Source organism: Mustela lutreola, chromosome 6 (genome assembly GCF_030435805.1).
Source record: "Mustela lutreola isolate mMusLut2 chromosome 6, mMusLut2.pri, whole genome shotgun sequence".
NCBI classification, from domain to species: domain Eukaryota; kingdom Metazoa; phylum Chordata; class Mammalia; order Carnivora; family Mustelidae; genus Mustela; species Mustela lutreola.
Genome location: NC_081295.1, coordinates 122,713,245 through 122,737,399, shown reverse-complemented (window position 1 = coordinate 122,737,399; position 24,155 = coordinate 122,713,245). Strand labels below are relative to the sequence as shown.

At 45.2% G+C, this 24,155-nt stretch overlaps 2 protein-coding genes and 1 pseudogene across 5 annotated transcripts; 2 read left to right on the top strand and 1 right to left on the bottom strand.

The window, feature by feature from the left end:
- The first annotated feature begins 599 nt into the window (after positions 1-599).
- LOC131834296 (butyrophilin-like protein 1) lies at positions 600-15,376 on the top strand. Of its 4 annotated transcripts, XM_059178778.1 has the most exons (10): positions 600-905; positions 2,056-2,150; positions 4,099-4,446; positions 7,463-7,744; positions 7,858-8,058; positions 8,304-8,324; positions 8,417-8,443; positions 10,545-10,571; positions 13,109-13,135; positions 13,551-15,376. In XM_059178778.1, the coding sequence occupies exons 2-10, from the start codon at positions 2,066-2,068 to the stop codon at positions 14,306-14,308; spliced, it is 1,776 nt and encodes a 591-aa protein (XP_059034761.1). In that variant the 5' UTR covers positions 600-905; positions 2,056-2,065; the 3' UTR covers positions 14,309-15,376. The 4 variants fall into 4 exon arrangements, with proteins under 4 accessions (XP_059034761.1, XP_059034764.1, XP_059034762.1 ...); XM_059178781.1 differs by lacking the exon at positions 2,056-2,150 and having other exon boundaries at positions 13,551-15,330; XM_059178779.1 differs by lacking the exons at positions 8,304-8,324; positions 8,417-8,443.
- Positions 15,377-16,346: 970 nt separating this feature from the next.
- Positions 16,347-17,131, bottom strand: LOC131834699 (ATP synthase subunit epsilon, mitochondrial-like). Its single transcript, XM_059179347.1, has 2 exons — positions 17,109-17,131; positions 16,347-16,834 (listed from the first exon to the last, which is right to left on the bottom strand). The coding sequence occupies exons 1-2, from the start codon at positions 17,129-17,131 to the stop codon at positions 16,594-16,596; spliced, it is 264 nt and encodes an 87-aa protein (XP_059035330.1). The 3' UTR covers positions 16,347-16,593.
- Positions 17,132-19,754: 2,623 nt separating this feature from the next.
- Positions 19,755-23,872, top strand: LOC131834698 (CREB-regulated transcription coactivator 2-like; annotated as a pseudogene).
- Positions 23,873-24,155: the final 283 nt, after the last annotated feature.

Genomic DNA, 24,155 nt, shown 5'->3' with positions numbered 1-24,155 from the left:
CCTCTCTGCCTACTTGTGATCTCTGTCTGTCAAATAAATAAATAAAACCTTTAAAAAAAAAAGTAGTGTACTCAGCCTTGTGTGATAGTATAGTATTAAGAAGCCACAGGGTGCTGTCCAATCAGCTGGGGCAGGGCCAGGGTCCTATAGCTGGTCCTGGAAGATTCTGTGATGCTCAGGTTTAACCCCTCTGTTGCTATGCTGTGGGGAGCACCTGGATTACCTCCTGGTGATAAAAAGCAAAGCAGCTACACTGGGGGCTTTTCAAAGGCTCCCGCCACATAGCATTCACCAGCTGACAGGATTTACCAATGAACAGAATAGTTTTGGTAGTGAACAGTACAAGTAGCCCCAAGCATAGGGCTTTCTTAATCTTGGCTGTGCCACACACACTCCTTACTTCTGGTATAGAAGCTAGCCAACATGGAGAGTGGCATTTGTTCAACAAAGGATTACGGAGTCTCCGTCTCTGTGTCCCCCTGCAGAGTGGGTCCGTGTATCTGTACCTGCCCTGTTTCTGTGGCTCTGATCATGCTGTTTCCTTCCTGGTAACTAGGGTGCACCGTCCAGAGGGCAGGGCAGAGTCTGCTAGGGTTGCATTTTGTAAGCTTTCACTTTCAAATGGTGGAAGGAGTCAGCGCAGGATTCTTCTAACTGGGAGTGCTGAGTGCCCCAGTTCCCTGGTTCAGCTGAGACCTCTGCAACCTGTGCCAGGCTGTGCTTCTCCATTCTCCTGGAACCAGCTGCCTCTCAGACAAGAGGAGCCTGTGGCACCTGGAGCAGGAGCAGGCTTTGGGGCTTGAGCAGTGAACTGCATGTGCAATCTCTGAGAGCAGATTTGGGGCTGGCTGAGGTCTCACAGTACTGAGTTAGAGACGCTCCAGAAGCCCCAGGTTTTCAAGCAGGTGAGTGGGTTCTGAAGATACTTGCTGGACAAGAAGAGGTAAGTGGGGAGCAGATGCTTGGGAAGAGGTAGACAAGATCATGGTGGGGCTGGAGCGCTGGAGTGAATAATAATGAGGCTCTGAGATGACCCAGGACAACTACAGTGGGGACTCCACTTTACTCATTTACTTAATGACATTTCTGTAGCATTCCTAGGAACAGGCACTGTTCTAATGTGCACTGACTCTCCATACATAAATTCATAGGATACTTCTTATACCGTGGGATGAGATCTTATTACTCTCTCCACATTGCAGATAGGACTTGGGGCAGAGCAGGTCAAGAAACTTGCCTCAGGTGATTCCCACAGCAGGTGGCTGAGTGTGGAGGAGACCTTAGCAGTCAGCCCCAGAATCTGTCCTTCCCAGGACCACTGGCTGCCCCCATCCCCCTCAAGGTCAGTGGTTTGAGCCCTTCTTTCTGACCAGGTCTCATTTTATCCTGTGCTTCCCACTGCTCTGCTGGGATCCTTTATCCTGAGTCAGAAACTCCTCAAAGATAGAAAAGATGAGGGTTAACCATTCATGGGGAATTGTCTGGCTTCAGCTATGAGCAAGTCCACGTCCTTGGTCCTGAGCAGAAAAGGGCTGCAGGAGACAAGAGCTGAAATCAGGGTGAACTCACCTATCAAAGGACCCCAGAACAACGTGCCTGTGGTGGGAGCCACAGTGTCCTTGAGGAGGATGCAGTCTGACTCTCGTGCTTCTCAGTCATTCTCTGGTCATAATAAGGGGGCAGCAGAAGAACAGCACACAGGAGCTGGTGTGTCCTTCATGGGGAGGGCCCTGAGTCTACGCCTTTTGTTCCCAGACATCTGTGGTGTCCTGTGACTCATGCAGATGTGGAGGAGGCCTCTGTGCTGAGGCGGGAAGGGTCTGGTCCTGTGGGCAGAGCAGGTTGGGAAGTTTCCAAAGGGTTAGGAGGGCTTTCTTGGCATCAGGTTTGTGGGGCCCCCACCCATCAGCATACTGAGCAGTAGAAAAGGCTGTGCTCCTGCTGGGGACTGTTGCCAGCCCTGAGCCATGCTGTCTGCTCTGAGGCCCAGAACTGTGGGCTGGCCTTGCTTCTTCTCTGGATGTGTCACCTGCCTCCTGCCCTGTGTCTCCCCAGCTCTGAGGAAATGGAGGGTTGCTTCAGGGACTCCTTGCTTGCCCATCTCCCCTCCCTGCTTCCCCTCTTGCAGCTGCCTGCTCAGGGCTCTGCAGGTGAGTGTGTCCCTTCCCCCTCCCTGTGTCTCCCTGGGGTGGGTGAGAGCCCCCAGAGCTCTGCTGCTGTCTCCATTAGGACAGATGGCTATTGGTGGAGTCCCTGGCTCTACCCAGATTCTGGAGATCCCCCAATTGCTATTTGAAATTAAACACATAAGAAGAATCCCAGAACTGCAAAATAAGGGCATGGGAGCATGACAGTTCTCTAATGAGTTTAAGTCTCTAAAGTAAAAAAATGTGAATTTCACTATGAAAAGTGTGAAAATAATTGTCTTTATTTTTTCTTTCCTGGATTTACTGGTACTTCTATTTCACAAATATTTATAGGGCACTGAGTACACGTTAGGTGCTACTCTGTGTACAAAGCAGACAGTCTCTTTCTTTACAGAGCTTACATTCTGGCAGGGACAGTGAGTACCTGTCCTGTACCAGAACCGCGTACAGTCTATGTCTGTTAGTGGAGAGAGCATGGGACAAGGACATAGAGCAGGAGGGCCAGTCAGGGCTGCAGGATGGCAAGTGGGCAGGCAGTAGTGCTCCATAAGGTGGTCACTGTATGTAGTGAGATGGGAACAAATACATGGAAGAGGTGGGAAGAGCCTGTCTGGATCCCATGGGAAGAGGTTCTCCACAGTGAGGAGCAGCCAGACAAAGCTGGCAGTGTGCCTCGGTGTTCAAGGAGCAGAGGAGGTGAGTGTTGGCCCGAGCAGAGTGAATGAGGGGGAGAGAAGCAGGAGTTGGGGATCAGAGAGCAGGGAGGGTCTTCCTTAATGGGCTCAGGATCACTTGGGCAACTGCAGAATCATTGAAGGGCTTTGGTAGAGGAGGCACATGGTTTGGTTTTGGTTCCAGGTTTAAAGGTTCACAGACATTGACTGGAGGGAGGATGTCACAGGGAGACTAGTAATTGTCATCCCCCAGGTGAGACAGATGGTGACTCAGCCAAATTTGAGTAGCACAGGAGCTGAGAAGTCAGTGTTTGGTTGTCAGGTGGGGTTTGTCCTGCAGAAGTGTCCTGGTGTGACATATCTACCAGGTCTTAGAAGACCAAGGCCTGCGAGGGGCTGGGGGCAGTGGGATGAACCCTCTTTGGTAACAGGTAGTAATTTGGGTCCTGTGAGCAGTGGAGTGAAGGCAGGTTTTTGTCCATTTATTTATTTATTTGACAGACAGAGACCACAAGTAGGCAGAGAGGCAAGCAGAGAGAGAGGAGGAAGCAGGCTCCCCACCGAGCAGAGAGCCCGACTTGGGGCTCGATCCCAGGAGTCCGGGACCACGACCCAAGCCGAAGGCAGAGGCTCCAACCCACTGAGCCACCCAGGCACCCCTGAAGGCAGGTTTTAATGGAAGTAGCTGTGAGGTCTAGTTTCTAGCACACATATAATTCAGTAGAAGACAAAGACGTGGGCAAAAACAATAACTTTAGGAGCAGGTGTAGGAAAGTTTCAGGTGTGCTGCAATGAGGAGGATGTTACCACTAGGCCACAGTAGTGCTCTTTGGTGAGTTTTCAGTCCTGTCCTAAGAGGAGGCATGTTAGAGCTGTGGTTTTCAGAGTGTGGTCCCTGGAACATCAGTATCAACTTTGCACCGCCTCCTCAGAAATGCACATTTTTGGACTCACTCCAGATCTACTGAACCAGGACGTCTGCGGGTAAAGCCCAAAAGTCTGTGTTCCACAGGCCTTCCTGGTGATTGTGATGCCTGTGGAAGGTTGGACCTACTAAGTTAGAGAGTCCTTCATGGAAGGACCTGGAGTCAGGAGCACAGGCTTCTGAGGAGACTCTTTGACACCATTTCTGTGTTTCAAAATTGTTGTAGGATAAAGTTGTCCCATTAGGAGTTGTCACAGTTTAGTCCCTCAGTCAGGGCCTCCCTCCTGCCAATGTGTTCTCTTCCCTGTCCTGCATCTCTCCAGCTTTCTCTCTCCTATGTCTGTGTCCACAGAGGAGTTTATGGTGATTGGCCCCTCCAAACCCATTGTGGCAGTGCTGGGTGCAGACGTCATGCTGCCATGTCTTGTGTCCCCGGCCATGGATGTGGAGAATATGGAGCTGCGGTGGTTCCACTCCAAGTTCTCAGAAGCAGTGTTCATCTATCAAAACCAGCGGGAGCAGAGAGAAGAGCAGTTGGCTCAGTACAGAGGGCGAACCTCACTGGTGAAGGATTTCCTCTTCCAGGGGGAGGCTGCAGTGCGCATCCACAACGTCCAGGCTTTTGACAATGGGCTGTATACCTGCTTCTTCCGAATGGGAATCTTCCATGAAGAGGCCAGTGTGGAACTCAAGGTGGCAGGTGGGTTGCTGATCGATATTTAGAGACCTGCAGTATTGGCGTTCGGAGCCACCTCAGGGTCCAAGTTAATAGCCCTCAAGTTATACAAGAGGGAAAGTGGTCTTTCACTCTTCATTTATTCAGTTTAAATATATAGAACTTCTGGTATGTGATAGCTATGTTCTCTGCACTTGGATATCTCAGTGTAACAAATAAAGGTCCCTGCCCTGTAGAGTTTATATTATACAGACAATAAATAGCCAAATAGGTTATAGGCAACATTAGAAGGTAATGAGTAGAGACTTAGCCAAATTAATATTTTAGGGATGAGATTTCCAAGCAGAAGAACATTCACACGAGACACCTGAGGGAGGAGTGTGGCTGGTGAGTCTGGGCAGAGAGCGAGGCCACATGATTGGTGTGGAGGTGAATGGGAGGGTGGTGAGAGGTGACTCTCCAGAATATAGAGGTATTCCTGGTCCAGGTGCCCAGAGATGGGATTTGTCAGGAGAAGCCCATGAGTAACACACACTTGAGCAGATATTTGAGTGAAGCAGACAGTGTTCTGAAATGGCCTTTGGTTGATGGATCTGTGTGGCGCATACACAGCATGGTGATTGTGGGTCTGAGCAGTCAACTGAATTGTCCCAGGCCTGGACTGTGTACTCCCTGATGGATGCTGATGGTGGGATGAGGAGGAATTGGATAGGAGTTTTGTTTTTGGGGTAGTGGGAGTGGTAATACCAGATCATCAAAGGCTTTGTGTGCTCTTATGCCATTTAGATTCAGGGCTGAGGGAATTTTTAACAGAGCAGTGGAGCGAGGTGTGTGAGGGCAGGTTTGCTTTGGCAGCTGTAATGGAAGGTGTATGGAAGGTGAGCAAGGCTGGAGGCCTGGATGTATTTATGGGGTGGAGAGGATGGCCTCCTGCATTCATGTAGGGGCAGTGTGGTGGGAAGGGACCACTCCAGCATTGGAGAGTTTTGGAAAGTAGACCCAGCTGAGTGAGGAGATTTGGGGACAAGGAGGGTTTAGAGGTGTGGAGAGAAGGGACTTCAGGTACTCACAGATTTTTTTAAAATTGGTTTTTTAGTGGTAGAAATATTTATTTTATGTGTAAGCTGCAGATTGCTGCCATAATGCTGTGTAACACAGACATAGAAATCTCAGTGGCCTGTAACACCAAACATGTATTTAATCTGGCATTCAGGGAGTTCTGCTCATCTGGGCTGTGTTTGGCTAATCTTATTAGGTCTTACTCATAAACCTTCAGTCACGTAGGGGAAACATAGTTAAAAACATAATCTTCCAACTCAGAATCTTGTCTCTAAGATAGTAGGAAGAAAGGTCCTTTTATTATTAAAATAGCATTAAGTACAATGTGCTGTGCATCACAGAGATTCTATCCAGAAATGCAAAGACAGAAGAAATCTCATCTTTTCCATATGCAGACAGAACTCATTTCATACACATTCTCAGGATCAACAGTTATGAGCTCTCAAGTAGGTAGACTTGCCAGCACTGTTTGTCCTAGATGGGAACCTAATATTTTCTTGGAAATTGGGTGATCACATAAGTTAGCTAATTGGCTTTATTCCAAGGAAAACTAAATTCTCCTACCTTAAAAATTAAAAAAAAAAATTCCAGTGTAGTTAACATAGAATGTTATACTCATTTCAGGTGTTCAATATAGTGATTCAACACTTTTACATATACTCAGTGGAATTTTCAGCAGAAACTCTGGGGCCAGAATGGAGTGGTATGATATATTCAGTGTGCTAAAAGGAAAAAAAAATCTGCAGCCAAGAATCCAGCAAGGGGATCATTCAGAATAGAAGGAGAGATGAAGAGTTTTGCAGACAAATAAAAGTTAAAGTAGTGTGTTTTTTTTTTAACCAATTCTCCCATCATGATGACAGGCGGTGATGTTACATGTGGATCGTGGTGTACACTGAGGTTAGGTTCCTACTCTGGCAGAGAAGGGGGAGAGAGGGCTGCTGTCTTCCTTGGTGTGAGCAGTTCAAAGCGAGGGCTCCCAGGTCCTTGAGAAACACATTCTTGGATCACAGAGCTGGCAAAAGGCCCAATTATTATTATTTTTAAAGTACTTATATACATTTCAAAGAGGAGAGAAAACACCCAGAACCACAAGTTTCCTCAAGTAAATGCTATAAGAAAAGGCTGGGAGGGGGCTCTCTTTCCCTATTTTCAACAGGGACAATACACCTCTTATTTTAATATATTTTGTCCTGACAGTGGGCCTTGGCTGGGTTTGCTCAGCTGGTGTTGTCCAGGTGGCTATTGATTGATCTAGGACAGCTTCAGCTGGAAAGGCTGTGCTAGCCTGAAGATGTCTGTCCTGTGGCAGAGGACAAGGCAATGGCGGAAGCAGTTTCCAATCTCTGCTAGAGTCACATTCCCTGAGCTTTCAGGGACTGAGTCAAGTCACAGGATGGAGCCCAGAAGCAGAGTGTGAAGGCATTAACAAGAGGTGGCAGAGGGCTGGCTGGATGTAAAGAAGGCTGAAAGGTTGGGGGTATTTTCCTCATTATCCTATCAAAGTTGGGGCCAAACATGAATTAGCTCAGGACTTGAGTCTGAAGCATCTGTGAGGAATCCTGGCACAGCTAAACCAGAGATGTAGATATTAGGGAGTGAGATGAGGAGGTATGTAGTTGGTGGAAGTGATGACCGAGTGGCAGTGGGTGTGCCCGCAGATGCCCTGGAGAGTGTGTGAGTTGAGAAGAGCAGAGAAGGATAGATCCTGGAACCAAATTCCTCTTTCTATCCCTCTGGGTGATGGAATTCCCACCCTCATGGTTGGGGAGAAGAGCCTGCTCTCTGTGCCTGCCACAGGTCCCCATGTTCCTTCCTTCTGTTCTCCATGGCAGGACCCCTTACATTAATCCTTGTAGGGACCACTCCCCCAAGAAGCCCCCAAAACTCAGTGCTGTGGGTGGTATTGTGTACAGGAAGGTTCTGCTGGAATCCCTGAGCTCTGGGTGGCCTCCTTGTGCTCTCCAGCTTCTCTCTTTAGGTGTGGGCTCTGCCCCTCAAGTGCACATCACAGGGCCAGAGGAGGACGGGGTCCGAGTTGTGTGCATGGCCTCAGGGTGGTTCCCAAAGCCCCAAGTGCAGTGGAGAGCTCTCAGTGGAGAGAAGTTCCTGATGTTCTCTGAGACCCAAGCCCAAGACGGTGAAGGGCTGTTCACCATAGAGACCACTCTGGTGATGAGGGACAGCTCTTCAGGGAATGTGACCTGCTCAGTCCTCAACCCCATCCTGAGCCAGGAGAAGGCAATGGCCATTTTCATCCCAGGTCAGTATTACTTCCTACTCCTACAAGGGTGGGATGGTCTGATTGGGGGTCCCTGTGTGTGCTGGGCTGGGCTGTCAGAGCAGTGCCCTGATGGGGTGTCTGGCGGGGCACAGAACCCTTCTTCCCTCAGAGTTCTCCCTGGAAGCCAGTTTTCATGGTGATCCTGACTGTTCTGATGCTCCCAATCCTTGGGGATGCCTTTTACATCATGAGAGAACATACTTCAAAGCTCCAGGAGACACAGGAATGGAAGAAATTGCACAGAGACAAGGAGGAGATCCAGCAGATAAAGGAGGAGGCACTGAAGGCCAGAGGTAAGGCAGGACAGGGCCAAGGCAGACAAGTGTGGAAGCTGGTGCAGAGGAGAAGCAGACAGTAGGCCCTTGGCCAGGAGCAGGGGGCTGAGGAGGACCAGAGAGGACAGGTAGGGCTGTGGAGGCTTGAGGGGTCTGGAGTTAGATATTCAAGGAGACATATATATGCTCTTGCGGGTTTTCCAGGTGCAGTCTTTTCTGCTCTTAGTGATGGGAGTTTAAGAGTATTTTTCACTTTTTTTTAGATGAACTCCAAGCAGATCTTGGTATGTTGTGTCCTTTTCCCAGAAGTTTCTGTGTCACATTTGTAGGAGACATTCTGGTTCTTAGCTCACTTGTTTCCTATGTTGCCTTTCAGATTGGAGGAAATCTGTTTACCTGGTTGGTGAGTGACTGTCCGGATGTCCTTGGGTCTCTTGCCCCCTAAGCCATAGCTTTCCCTCTCCGTTTCATGCAGAGACATGTGGACCCATCCCTGGTGCAGAGGTGGAAACTGGTGGGAGGCAGAACTTGCTCCATGGGCTTTCCCCAACTGGGCTATTGGTTTGCACATGATGCTTTGAAACCTGAAATGATGGTGGTCACTGGAGTCCGTGGTGCATCTTGGGTTGATCTACCCGCCTTCTTTGTAGGATTTTAGTCTTCAATGCAACTGGTTCTCAGTCAACTTGAATACTCTGGAACATTTTAGAGAAACTATATAAATAAATGGGGTCATTAAATTTAGGGGTGTGATCCCTACACATAACACCATCGTGGGAGAGTCTTTTCTCTCCTGTTCCTGGAGGTACTGATCACAAAGTGTTGGGTAGAGGACTGGGCAGAGCTTGGGTGGGAATGTCGTGGGATAAGTTGTCAGTGATCCAGTGATATGTTTTCAGAGAACGTTGGCCACTTTTATGCTAGAGCTCACCTAACATCCTGGTCCTTAATTAATCTCCTCTTTTGTGTTATTTCCCATATCTCTCTTTCCTGGAAATCATTGGATGTAATAATGATTTATTACACTCATGTAATAATGTATACATTACTCCCTAAAACATTTTCATACATTATATAATTTTTGAACTTTAAAGTAATTGAAAGCAGATGGAATAAAAATTTTGCATTTTTTTATGTGAAAATTTCTTTATTTTGGGATGCGATTGATATTGGAATTCATTTCAGAAAAATTCTGTGGATGAAATTTGTTAGTATTAGGCATTTTCTTTTGGTAATCAAGAATGGTTGGACACAGTGTATTTTTCTTTGAAGGAATACTATTTTCTATTGAAAATTTATTTGAAATGCACATTTTGACTTATTGTTGAATCCCCCTGCACCCCTTAAAAAAAAGAAGAAACAAATTTAGATGTTGACTGTATTTATGCTGAGTACCTCCCACACTGCTACCAACTTTTTAAACATGAAATTTCTTTAGAGATTAAAATTCTTCTCCACTGGCCCCAGGAGGCCTACCTGACTCTTATGGGTTTAGTGTTTCTGCAGAAGCTGTGTCTCTTCTATTCAGAAAACTAAATGCATATAGATAACTGGCCTTGCAATGCTTTTGTGCATAAAATTGAATGAATAACTTGAGTTTTTTCACCTTAGAGATTTTTAAAAAAAGATTTAATTTATTTATTTGACAGACAGAGATCACAAGTAGGCAGAGAGGCAGGCAGAGAGAGAGGAAGGGAAGCAGGTTCCACGCCAAGCAGAGAGCCTGACTTGGGGTTCGATCCCAGGATTCTGGGATCATGACCTGAGCTGAAGACAGGGGCTTTAACCCACTGAGCCACCCAGGCACCCCTACCTTAGAGATTCTTAATGTCATAATCAGTCGTTCAATTCTGTGTTATTTTCATTGTCTCTTTGGACTCTGCTAAATTTAATTGTTTATTTTTAAAATTTTGTCTCTTCTGGTTAGAATTGTTTTTCTTGGTTGACTCTTGAGTCCACTTGTCTGTAGGAGAATAGAAGTTGAATAGTTAAAAGTGCTTTTGATTTTTAATTTAACTGTCATTTTGATGGTTTTAGTATTCAACCACATGTATCTTTTTTTTAAATTTCTTTTCAGTGTTCCAGAATTCATTGTTTATACAGTAAACCCAGTGTTCCATGTATTACGTGCCCTCCATAATACCCACCACCAAGCTCACCCAACCTCCCACCCTCTCCCCTCCAAAACCCTCTGTTTGTTTCTCAGAGTTTTTATTTTAATGTTGTGGTTTTTAAGACTCAGGACACTAACTTGGCAAAGGTCACACAGAAGCAATTGGCAGGCATGGAACTCAGCCTGCAATGCCGGCTCTCTGACCTGTGGTCTAGGGAATTTCCCAGAACATCCTATTGTCTGCCCATGTCAGGAGGGTATCTCCTCTCTAGCCTCTCTCCTTACTCTGTTATAGTGTCACCTGTAGCACAGAGAGGAGGCAAATGCCAGTAGATCATTACTATGCAGACTTGTTCTGGCTTAGGTCTCACCACGGTGTCTTCCCTTTCAGCCTTGAAGAAGGCTAAACTGTATGCAGGTAAGTGACTCAGTTTCCCATGGCTTTACCTTCCCAGCCTCCACTGTGCCACCTTCTCTGTCATTGGACCTCACAACAGGATGGGGTTGGTGTCCCTGATCTCCTTGTTATGTGTGTTGTGTCCTTCTGAAGACTGCAGGGACTGTCCTTGGGAACACAGATCTGCCTCTATTCTGACCCATCCTCTACTGTAGGTTGCTGTTAGAATTAGCAACACCCTCTGAACGTACCTTGTTCACTAATAGTTTTGTTGGTACAGTGACAACAGAGTGGTCATTTGTAAGGACAGTTGGACCATGGCATTGACGGTGTACTTCAGAATTTACTGTCTCTGGAAGATTTCAGAAATCAAGCTTACCTGCTTAGGACTCAAGTCTTCCTTAAGGGATCCTTGTTTCTGAATCCATTTTGTCGTGAAATTCCTACCTCTTTTTGGATCTTGCTTTGGTTTTCCTGTTTTTTTTTTTTTTTTTTTTTTTTCCCCTGTTTCTCTGGAGTGATGGTCTTCATTTTGCTTCTGCATGCTCTGACTCCTTGTCCAAGCCAGGTATCTTCCTCTAAACCTCCATGATTGTTTTGGAAGTAGTTTTCTTTAGGTCAGCTGTTCTGATTCTCAGATCCAGAGCCTCCAGGATGTGTAGGGAGTTCTGGTAATGGGTTTGTGAGATTCTGACCATTATATACAAAATCTTATGTACGTGTTTGTATTATAGCATTAAGAAATTGATTTTTTAAAGGACAGCAACTTATAATTGTTCACAACAATTATCACTCCTTTTAGGAGAATTCTGGATTTACCTGATGGGCTCAGTACTTGTTAGATTTATTAGGGGCAATGTGTGAAGATTTCAATAGGAGAAGCTCAGATGAGTGAAAATTGTTTACCAGAGAAAATTTGGGAGTAAATCAGGGAAAAAAAGCTGACTGGAGAAGAGAGAAGAACATAAGGAAAGTAGAGAGCCTGTGATTCCTCTCAGAGACACTTTGGGTGACTGAGAGTAGAAGAGACAGTTTGGGTGGCTTTGGGTAGGAGAGAGACCACAAATGAAAGCCATGGTGGTTAGAGTTGGAAGTACACAGAGGACATGCAAGTTATTGGGTGCACAAAAAGTAATAAACTCCTTGATACATGTTTGAGAGATATCTTAAAAGACTTATATTTATTTTAATGTGTTTTGAATTAATTCTCTAACTGGGTTTGCTTCACATAATGAGGCCATCTCACTCTTCCAAAGTTGTCGGGGGAGGAGTGTGATCCTAGGGTTGCAGAATATGGGCCCCATGTCGGCAAATAATAGAGAAAGTGTCCTGTTCTTATTTTATAATTGTTCTAATTTTTTTCTGGAGTCTCTGTCCTGTCGGAGGTAACAGCTTTACCGTGAGGACTTTTCAGGGTCTAATGACAGATACACATTTGCTGTGATCAGTTGACTTTTCTTCTTCCCAAAAGGGAGTATGAAGTTTGGAGGAGTTTATGCTTTGTGTCACTGAGGGATGGGGTCCCTCTATTTTTCTCTTGTTCATTTCAGGACCTCACTTTATAGAGGGTAGCTTGATGTGGTCCTTAGGATAATTGGGTTTGAGGTTCCATCTAGGTTTTTGGAGAAACTGTTATTCCACCCCTGCTGCATTTGTATCTTCAGTTCCTTAATCTTACTCACATCTGTAAAGTCCTCTCTGCCAAAACTTATTCACAGTTTCTGGGGATAGGACACAGCCATACTTGGGGGCTGATCATGTGTGGTGTCTCCTGCTGCTTTTGATCTCTCTAGGTGATTATAGGGAGAAGCAGGGATTTTTTCCTTGCAATACTCCATGATATAGGGAAGAAAATTCATTACTTTCTTTCACTAGATGCATGTCTTTCTTGCTTTGAACTTCTCTCTCTCCTTCCTTGAATCTTCTCCATTACCTCTTGATAGGGAAGATTTCTCTGGTGCCATATCCTGAGTTCTCCTCACCCATGGCTGAGAGTCATTCTCCAAGTGCAGATCCACCAAGTTCTATTGCCTCTACCATGGCTTTGAGTCAACCTGCAAGTTCAGTTCAGCCAGTTCTTTATAAGTAAATGGAGGCCTCATAAATTTTGATCTCTTCGGTTCTTTCTCAAGAAAACTTAGCTTTCAGGATGGATATGTGGCTAGAAATTGAGAAAGCCTATTTTGATAATGAAATCTGTGCAAAAAGCCTTCTTTTTAGGTCAGTATCCAGCCCCTCAGTGGTGTTAAGCTTTATGGTTTGGGTTTCATGGGAACATTGTAACATGACGGCTGTGGGTGTATGATAGAGAGAGTGTGCGTGTGTGTGTGTGTGTGTGTGTGTATGTGGTGTGTGTGTGAAAAAGAGAGAGAGAGAGAGATAGAGAGAGAGAATTAATGTGTGTGAAAAATAAATTTATCAGGTGAAAGCTTCCAAAACATTTTCCCCTATAAGTCTTGGATCAGTGTATTTCAGAGATAGGTACTAACACTGGTTTGTAGAGTCTCCTCAAGTATCTGATTTGTTTTTCACATTTGTGCAATGTGGTTTTCTTGTAGATTGGCGGAAGGAGAAGTTTCAGGCCTGCGAGTTACTTCAGTTGTTTGGTTGCTCCTACTGCTATCCCATGGCTGCTGACAACTCCTTCAGCTTGCTGTGGTGATACAGATGCTGGCATCATCAATGGTGGTGGGGTGGGATGGGGTGGTGAAGGTCATGAAGCTGGGAATACTGGGTGTGACTGATACTGGATATAAATGGGTATTCTTTAGTGTTGGAGTCCAGTCTGGCCCTCAAGGGCCCTGTGACATGTCTAACCCCCAGATCAGTCTTATGCTTACTTCTTCTGGTTGGAAGGCTGTGTGCTTGAGCCAGAAGGCTCTCATCTCAGGAGCTTTGGTCCCCCCTGAATGCAGCTAGGTGTCTGGGGGTGGGGTGGTGGTTGTGTGCCTTGTTATGTGGTAAGGCAAGTCCTTGAATGATTGGTAACTGTCTCTGCAGGGTCTGTCAGTCTGGATCCAGAGTCTGCCCATTCCAGCCTTGATGTCTCTGATGACAAGACTACTATGACCTTGAAGGACTCAACCAAATACACAGAATTTGGGTTCTATAGCATCTTGGGTCATGAAGGCATCACATCAGGGTGCTGTTACTGGGAGGTGGAGATCAGGAATGCAGATAAAAGTGAGTGGGCCCTGGGGGTCTGTAGGAGAGATGTGGAGAGGAAAGGCTGGTACCGGGAATGCCCAGGAAAGGGGTTCTGGGTTGTGGGGATGTATGGATATACATTCTCTTCCCTCCCCGATAATTCAGAACTCCTTGTGCCAGTTTCCCAGAGGGTAGGGGTTTTCCTGGACCTGAAGGAAGGGGATGTCTCATTCTACAACATGACTGATGGTTCCCACATTTTCTCCTTCCCTCTTGCTTCCTCCTCTGGGACTCTGTTTCCATACTTCAGGTTGAGGTCAGGAGATGTGTCCCTGACCATCTGCTCTGGGGTGGGTGGGCCTGTGCAGACCTCTGTACTGTTAACAACCCTCCTTGTTCTTCAGAGGATCCTGCGAGCCTCTCAAGACAGGGGTTCAGTTCAGGCTGTGGTGTTGATGGTGATCTCCCAGAGGCTGAATCTCCATTACTCCCCTGTGGTCCTGAAGCTATGTCCCCATAATGCTTCAACCCTGTCCCAGATTCCTCATTGTGGCTCCTCCTGGAGCTGCGCATTCCCAGGGGTAATAGCCTTTGAAGTTAGTCCTGAATGACCGGGTGGCTTGCCCTTCTTTTCTGGATATAGACTGCTGGGGTGAGTTTATGAGAATAGTTGGTTCATGTCTTATGCTCAGGTATTGGAAGATAAATATTGACTTTTTCAGCTGTAATGGGGTTGGCTGAATTTTGCTATTGGAAGTCATGTTTCTTTTGATCATGAACATTATTTCATGGAGTCTTTGTATTGTTTTATTATGAAATAAGATGTCTGAATTATTCTGAAAAATTAAATGGTGTTTATTTTATATGGTTTGAGTTGTGCAGATCAACCCAGAGGCTACATTGGGTTACCAGCTCTATTTTAGGAAATGTGCACTCTGACTAAAAAATGACTGACTAAGAAATGTATGGCTAATGGACTTGAAGAAGATTGGAGTGTAATATTCTATTGTATGTGCTTCCTATTCTGGAATACTTATCTTAATGAACCTTAGTAAATATCTGTTATTTCTTAAACACTGGTGCTGCATTAATTCAGGGAATGGGAAATGAGAGTTTGGGTTTCCTTGTGAGTCAACAGCAGTTGGAGAGAACAGAACTGCTACTAGAATAAAGAGGTAAATGAAGATGAGTGTTTTCAGACCCTGGATGAATTGCAGAAAGCTTTGTCCATGAGCACAGTTCCAGAATCTATGTACGGCTTCTCAGTACTTCTAGTCCAATTGCAAAGGTGGATATAACCCACAGGAAACACAAGGAAGCCAGACTGCTGAGGACTCAGACCTTAATGAAGAAAGTTTTGTTGGCTCCTGAACTAGAACACTGACCTGTTGTGGTTCTGGGAGAGATGAGGAAGACACTGAATTGGAAGTGGGAGCAGGAGGTCACAGATCTCAGTTCCTGCCTGTGACCAAAAATAGGAAAAGGACTGGAGTCAGGGTCGCATATTTCTTTCTTGTCATGTAGATGTGTCCTTTGTATTAATTATCTATTTTCCTTCTCCCTTCTTACCAGTGTGATTTTATGCAAGTTGTCCCTGGTAATATTTCAAATATAATTTCTAGGTAACAGATTAGTCAAATGAGTGTGGCTGGATTAAGGAATAAATATAACTGATTCAATGCCTGAGACTGCCTGTTTATTCCATTTTGGGAAAAGAGTGAGAACTTTTTCACTTGTTTAAGTGTAGCCCTGTAGATGGGTGAAAATGTGCAGTTGTTTTGTTATTTGGAAGTTCCAATAAATGTGCACTCTGACTAAAAAATGACTGACTAAGAAATGGTGTATGTGGAAGTTGAGGAACTGAAAGTGTGAAGACTGCTCATTATCGAATCATTGTCTTTTGATTCAAATCTACCCCTGTATGTGCCATATTTGTTGATACCGGATGCCATAAATGTTTCATTTTTGCCATGTGGCACATTTGGCACAGTCTTTGTCAGTTAGTAAACTGTTGGGTTTGGCCATCAAACCCTGAGATGGTGAATGAAAAGTTTACTCCAGACACCTTCATAGGAGAAAGGAGAGGCCTGGGGACCAGACACTCTAGTGGCAAAAGGCCTCCAACCAACCTTTTGCTCCAGTTTCACTGGGGTCATATCAATACACCAAGCACAAGCACAAAGCAAGGAGGAAAGTGTAGCCTTAATGGTCAGGACAATAATATGTGGGGCAGCGTGTGGTAAGGACAAGGAGGCTAGGAGCTCATGAAGTACATGAGCACCACATGTGCCTATTTCTCCTCAAAATTTAAACATTTACTCCCTAGATGAGAGCCTTGAGCTGCAGTAAGAATGTGGCCACTTTCAGCCAAGAAATTTCAATGGAGGCCTAACTCTCTGGGCATTCTTCCTTTGTTTTTCAATTAGACTCATCCAGGGAGGTGTATGCAAGTCAGATTTTGTGAATGCAGACACTGAATTCCTACAGGGCACCAGAAGGAGCACAGCAAGATGTAGCAGGGGTAAAAGCTTTTCTCTTTTGGGTTTTTTTTTTTTTGAATCATATTTTAATTTATTGGCATTGTCAATCGAGAACAAGACAGGATTTCTTTTCATGCAGGGAGTTAGTTTTTTTTTCTTAATTTTTTTGACAGACAGAGACCACAAGCAGGCAGGAAGGCAGGCAGAGAGAGAGGGGGAAGCAGGTTCCCCTCCGAGCAGAGCCCGATGTGCGGCTCGATCCCAGGACCCCGGGATCATGACCCCAGCCAAAGGCAGAGGCTTTAACCCACTGAGCCACCCAGGCGCCCCGGGAGATAGTTTTCAATCTGTTGTAACATGGATCCACACATCTTCACCTTGGAAAATGTAGCATTTCAAGCTTTAGCCAGGGTAGATTACTCTTTTTTCAGTTTCACAATTTTTGCAGTGCTGTCAGAAGTCTTCTCAGCATTTGCTTTGAACTCGACCTTCAGTGCATCTCTCACTGCTTTTGCACAGATCTGGGAGTACTGGATGTAGCTGAGGCCAGCCTGTCGCCAGTACCCCACCTTGATGTTGCGAGGGTGGGCATGTCGGGTCGAATCATGAGGATGCCTTAATGTTGGCTCGATGCACGGCCCAGCAGCAAGAAGGACTCTTTGTGTTTTTTAAAAAAGATTTTGTTTATGTATTTGTCAGAGAGAGATTGAGTGAGCACAAGTAGGGAGAGTTGCAGGCAGAGAGAGAAAAGCAGACTCCCTGCGGAGCAGAGAACCCAAGGACTTAATCCCAGGACCCTGGGATCATGACCTGAGCTGAAGGAAGACATGTAACTGAGTGAGCCACCTAGGTGTCCTAGTTTTGGTGTCATTTCCCCCTTGATCTTATAATGCTGCTGACAGTGCCCTGGAGAAGACTTAGCTTCTCTTGCCTTTGGGTGAATGAGTATGGCATCGTAGCAGGTTGTGTTCTAGAGGGCTGCCTCCCAGGAATCTTGCCAGTTCTCTAGTGAGGGTTTTCCTGCCCAACAGGCTTGGTCTGCAGCATGTTGGTGAATTTTTTTCCTTTCTGGGGACTCTGGTCCCACCTGGTCCAATAAACAGAATGTCAGTCTTATTCTTTAAAATGTATTCCATTTTTTGGATGCTCTACCTCAGTTCTAGAGGAAATGTCTGCTTACTGTATCTTCTACTTCTGGTTTCCATAGAGCTTTCTTTTATCTCTTTCATAATTAAATACCTCTTTCTTAGTAATTCTTTCTATCAGATTTTCCCTGTTAAAATGACTGATGTGGCTTCTGCCTCCTGACTGGACACTGGCTGATACAAATGTCTAAACTGAACTGTATGTTGGAACAGGGCACTACACTTCTCATAGTATATAGGAAAGGGTAGTGGAAGAATTTTCAAATTTACCAAACAACAACAACAACAAACCAGTAAAGCCATAAATATACTCTTTGGGATCTGTACATATATTTTAAATGCTCTATATGTTAATATATTATCTGACATGTTCATCTCCTCCTTCCATATGGCTTGTGGCTTTATGACACTGGATTCCTTAGATGGGCTATGGCATATTTCCTTTGAAATGGGGGGGAAAGGAAGGTATGGATGTGATATGAATTATCCACACAAAAAAGAGGAGTCTTTTGAAACAAGTGCACCAGTTGCCCATGTAATTCCAAAAAGAATGGTTAAAACCATCATTCTTGGGAGGAGTGAGGTCAGCATCATGGCAGAATGAGTCCTTCCATTTGTCTCCCCCTTTCTGTTTACAACTAGTAGGATTCCAAAACCCAACAAAGGTTCCTCTGCACAGCACACCAGATGCCAAAGAGATCCATCCATGTTTACATCTGAAGAAGGCTGTATTGGGCCTCATGGAGACCAGAGCCCAGGCAGCTTGGTGGGGCCTGCTATCCTGGCTTCTACAGTGGTGGAAATGTTCACTTGTGACTCCTGTGGCCGAGGAGCTGGGGTTGGAAAGGAGTGACTGAAAGGCTACTTGGTCCTGTGAGCTGTGGCTGGAGGACCCCCTAGTTATGAAGCCATAGAGCAGCGTCCTCTGAGGTAGGGTATCTGTGACCAGGAGGGGACAGTGGGGGGAAGGAAAAGGCAAGGGAGGGAGGGAGAGAAGAAGAAACACTTTATGCACTGTCTGTCCTGAGAGTTCAGCAAGAGAACTCCCAGGTCCCTGGGAATCCTGAACTTGAGGATCCTCCTCCTGGAGTGTGGGGCACACCCAAAGCCCAAGGGCTTAGTACATACTGGCCCCTCCAGAGTGCCAGCCTCCTACTTTTTTTTTTTCTTTAAGCTTGGTCTTTCCAGCTACCAGGGCTACTCTGGTAAGAGAAATCAGAAACTTGTTCTCTTCTGTCACCTGCTGTAATACTAAAGAAGGGCCTCTAACCTTCCACCCATGAACTGTTAGAATCAAAGTTAACACATTTTTACCTACAAAAGGTGTTGGCTACTTCAAAGTATTCGGCTAAGGAAGATCTCATTAAAGAGTATGAAAAATCATGGTAATATGGCTTTGCTAAAAGAAAATGACAGTTCTCCAGCCACCAACCCTACATTTACAGAAGATTGTGATCTAAGTAATAGAGAATTCAAAATAACTTTCAGAACAGAATTCAGCAAGATACAAGAGAATCAGGCAATTCAATGAACTCAGTAATAAAATAAAAGGATAGAAGGAGTCCTTTACCCAAGAGATCAAATTTCTAAAAAAGCACCAAACCGAAATTCTGGAGCTGAACTCAGTAAATGAGATGAAGAATGCAGTAGAAACATTGGAAATAGAGCAGATGAGGTGGAAGGGAGAATACATGATCTGAAAGGTGGAATCTAGAAATGATTCAGGTAGAAGTGAAGAGAACTAAGGTTTATTATTTTATTTCAAAGTGAAGAAACCCTGGGGTGCCTGGCTGCTTCAGTTAGTGGAACATCCGACTCTTGATCTTTGGATTGTGACCTGGAGCTCTACGTTGCATGTAGAGATTACTTAAAAGAAAAACAAGCTTAAAAAATGAAGAAATCCTTCAAGAGCTACCAGTCTCCATTAGGAGAGCCAGTTAAGAATAGTGGGTATACCAAAAGGAGAAGAGAAGGAGAAGAGGGGCAGAGTTGTTATTACAAAAGTGTTGACTGAGAACTTCCCAATTCTGGGGAAAGAAGTGGACATAGACGTCTGTGAAGTTAATATATAACCTTATTATCTCAATACAAAATACCATCTCCAAGACACTTTCCAAAGACACTGTCAAATGTCAAAGATAAAGAAGGAATCTTGAAAGTATAAAAGAAAGTAACCTAAAAATGAGCTCCCATAGGAGAGATCATGAGCAGATTTCTCAGCAGAAACTCTGTAGGCCAGGAGAGAGTGGAATGACATACTCATAGCATTGACAAATAAATATTGCCAGACAAGAAATCTGTATCCAGGATTTATCTTTCAGACATGAAGGAGAAATAGAGACTTTCCCAGACAAAAAAACTTGAGGGAATTCCCCAGCACTAGTACTGCCTCCAAGACATATTGGGCGGAACTTTAATACTGCAATGAAAAGATGAAGGTACAGAGACTCTGAGTGAGAAACTGTAACCTTATTTTAGAATAGGGCATTAAACACTTAATGATAACAGCAATGGCTAAAGTTATTAAAAATAACTAGAGCTACTACAGTTGGTAACAAACCCATACCAGGAAAAGAGTTTGTGACAGCAAAAATGTAAAAGGGGAAGAGGACAGCCATGTAGGCAAATGACAAAAAGTTGCCAACAGCAGGAAAAGCACCATTTAATCTATGAGACAGTTTATACAAACCTCATGGTAAGACAAAACAATATCTAGAGCAGAGAGAACCTTAAAAAAGGGCAAACTGAGGGAATCATCATGGAAAACCAGCAAGTGACAAAAGTAGACAGAAACACAAAGAAGAAGAAATAATAAAGATATAAAACAACCAGAAAAGAAAAGATAAAGTGACAATAGTAAGTCCTTTCATATCAATAATCACTTAAAGGTAAGTGGGTTGACTTTACCAATCAAATGACAGATAGTGCCTTGATAAATTAAAAACATAGACCCAACTATGTGATGCTTTCAGAAGGCTCATTTTAGCTTTAAGGACAAATGTAGGTTTATAGTGAAGGAATGGATGTGGATAACCCACGCAAATGGTACCAAAAAAGAAAGAAGGTGTAGTCATGTGCGTATTAGACAAGATAGACTTCAAGTCAAAAAGAAGATATAACAGTTGTAAATACATGTGCCCTCAATACCTGAGTATTGAAATACGTTAAACAAATACAGATCTTAAAGGAGAGATAGACAATAATCCAATAATAGCAGGGGACCTCAATACCTGACGGTCCACAATAGTTTTATTATCCAGATGCAGAATCAGCAAGATTCTAATTCTAATTTTAAACAACTGAGGCCAGATACCTGGTTCCTGGACTAGTCTTGAAAGCATGTGCAGAACTATATTGTATTAGTTGCATTATGACCTTAGCTGCACGTCACGTTTTATTCCCTACTGAGGACGTTTTTGCATCTCTTAACCTCATGCATGATCAATCATTTACTTTGCTTTTTACCCCTACTCCCGTTTACCCACTGATTATAGGAACCTAACGGGGAGTGGAAAGAAACATTTGTCTCAAAATTATCTGACATACCTGATCTTTCCAGGTCCTGAATGGGGTACCTTATTTTCTGGAAAAATATAGAACTCCAGATTGTTTCAAGGCCCACCCTCTCAAGGTTTCCAAAAACACCTCATCCTCCTCTCATACATTCACCTCCTTCCCCAAACAAGTAGTGGCTATCCCTTTTCCTCCAGAGGGCAATGCAGCTTTGGGAATGATAGCCAGCCTTCTCACTTGGTTTTTCTTGCGATAAGGAAGCTTCCTTTGCCTCAAAACCCATGTCTCAGACATTGGCTTACTGGGCATTGGGTGCTCAACCAGTCCGAGTTTGGTAACACAATCAATAGGTCAAAGAGGAAATCAAAAGGGAAATAAAATAATGGTCTCAAACAAGTGAAAATGAAAATACAATATATCAAATTTTGTGGGTTGCACTAAAAGCAGTTCTGAGAGGAAGTTTAGAGCAACAAAAAATTAGAAAGATGTCAAACAATCTACCTTTATACTTCAATGAGCTAGAAAAAGAGGAGAAATTAAGCCCAAAGTTAACAAAAGGAAAGAAATAATAAAAATCAGAGCAGAAGTAAATGAAATAGAGGCCAGAAAAACAATAGAAAGGTTCAGTGAAACTAAAAGCTGGTTCTAGAAGATGATAAACACAAACTGGCAAAAAGCTAGCTAGTCTAAGAAAAAAAGAGACATAGTACTGTATGGTGACTAATACAAAATTAAAAAAGAAGTAAAAGAGGGTTATTACAATGGATAGGACAGGAATATGTAGAATCATGAAAGACTATGAATAATTGCATACCAACAAATTATATATGTAAAGAAACATATATATGGAACATATACATATAAGGAACATATACATATATATGTAAAGGGTCCATTCCTACAAACGCACAACTGACCAAGACTGACTTAGGAAGATGTAGACAACCTGAACAGACCAGTCTAGTCATCTGAGAGGCACAAGTGGAGGCTGAAGGTCAGGAAGACAGACTTGTAGGGGAGGCGCAGATACCAGAGAGCCTGGGGTTGAGGAACACATGGGGCCAATAGGTCCCCACATTGCGACTGGCATACACAAGGAACTCTCCTTATGGCTGTTCTCTGCCCACTGATAACCAGATTAGCTCTGACCTGGCTGAGTTCCAAGAGCCCCCTCAACTTGCCTCTGTATTCATTGTGGAGAACTGGGCACCAGGAACTTTGGAACAGCTACAGTGAGATTCCAGAAAAATGGCGTCTCCACTCCATTGCTATCCCTTCCAGAAAGACAACTCTCCCTGTGGTCCTGCCTATTTGTCTCTTCCCCCAGAGCCCAGCTGGTGGAAGATGTGCCCTGGGACAATGTCCCTGCAGAGAAGGGGCATGTCTTTCTATTACCATCTAACCGAATAGGACAAGTACTGGATCTGCCTTCACACCAGTGTGAGGAACCCCAGCACTCAGGACATTTATCCAGGCCCCGCCCCTCCTAGCATCCTGTTCAGCCACCATTGAGGTTTTCTGAATGGTAAAGTGGACTCCAAAGTCCCTGTTATTGAAGAGAACTTGTTAGAGGACAAAGATTTGTTGAAGCCACGCCATGCTTGGAAGCTGTCCTTATGTTCTTCCTATCTTAGTCCTGTGAACTCCCTGGAATTAACACTTATCTGATGTTAATGAGAGCACCACGTGCTCCCTGACCAGCCTGCCAATGTGCCTGCCCTTCCACCAGCCATGAACACAGGAAGCTCCCTACCTGATCTCACCAACCTGCACTTTCCCTGGCACTTCCCACCCCCAGGGCCCTGAAGAGACAGCCTACCCCAGCCTGAGTGAGGGCATCCGTACCTCCAAATTAAGACACAGCATGATCCACCTCAGGATCAGTGGGATCCAGTGCCTGGACCAAGTTTGGGCTATGATGAGGCAGGACTTTACTCCCTGCTCAGCTACCCATCCTGTGGTCTTCCCTGAGCAATCGCAACCCCTAGGCTTCCTGGAGCAGTCCCCATCCCCATGTAAAGGCTCTGATAGCCACCCCTCACTGTCAGCCTCCTCCCTGGGCCACCCCTCACTCAGTGCTCTGGCTCTCTCATCCTCCAATTCCTGCCCCTCTGCTTCCTCTCCTGTGCTATGTACCCCCCTTACCCAACTTCTTCCCCTGGAATCCCTTCCTGCCACCACCATGTTCCCCTCAGCCTCCTGAGATTGCCCAAAGGCCCAGCTGACACCCAAGAGCAGCTGCCTAAAAAGTTTTTGGCAACAATGTCTCACGCCTTGTCCTGCATCACTCAGGGTGTCCTCCTGGATACCAGCAAATTGTCCACTGACCAGAGGCTGCCTCCATACCCATGCAGCCCCCCAAATTTGGTTCTGCCCACCCAGCCACCTACCCCAAAGCCTCTATAGCATCTAGCGATGTCCTCTCAGGCCTGTCCAATGTAACCTTCAGGTGGGCAGCCCCTGGGCAGCCCACCACACTGTGGGACACTATACCCACCCAGCTCAATGGGCATGAGCAGGACATTTACCATCAGCTAGTGAGGGACTTCAGCCTGGGGAACCTGTTTGCTCTTTGATGACTGCTGCTAGGACTTGTTTGTCCCCTGGCATGCACACATTCTGTCTCAGCAGCAAGAACGGTTTAGCATGGAAACCCATCAACCAGCCTGGTGTTGGATCCCCCAGCTTTTCTGAGGGGCCTTTATTTTTAGGAGACAAATGGCCAATTAGTGGCCTACAGGACCCCCATGCCCTCAACCACCAGGACTTGACTCTCTGTTCCTGCCATGGCTCAGGGCCCAACATCATCCTCCCAGGAGAGTCCTCCCAAAGTTATTGTAAGGAGATTTAGGCAGCCCTGCCTGGAGTGCCTGGCTTTGAGGTGTCAGCAACCTGGCTATTGCCGGGGTTGGGGCTGGAGGAGTTGTTGCACATGGAATCACTGGGCCTGGAATGATTCCACATGCTGAGTGAACCCTATGGCTTGCTGTGTGATCCTGTTGTGGAGGACTCATTCCAAAGTCAGCATCTGCAGTGAGGAACCTCATCAGCCTCCCTCTTCTTGGCCCTGCCCCATCACTCTTCCTTTTCTCCATTCCCCTGGGTCAGGAGAGACTCCACTCTGCCCACAGAGCCTCTTTCTAACCTGAATGAGGGCACTGAAGAATGAGGAAAAGTCAGGGGTTTGTCCTGGTGGCCCCTGAATTCTGCACAAGGGTTGGGTCCAGTGAAACTATAGGGGGGCCTAACAAAACTTGTAACTCAAGAGATGGAGTAAGCAATCAAAAAACTCTCAAAAGAAAATCTTGTGGTCAAATGGC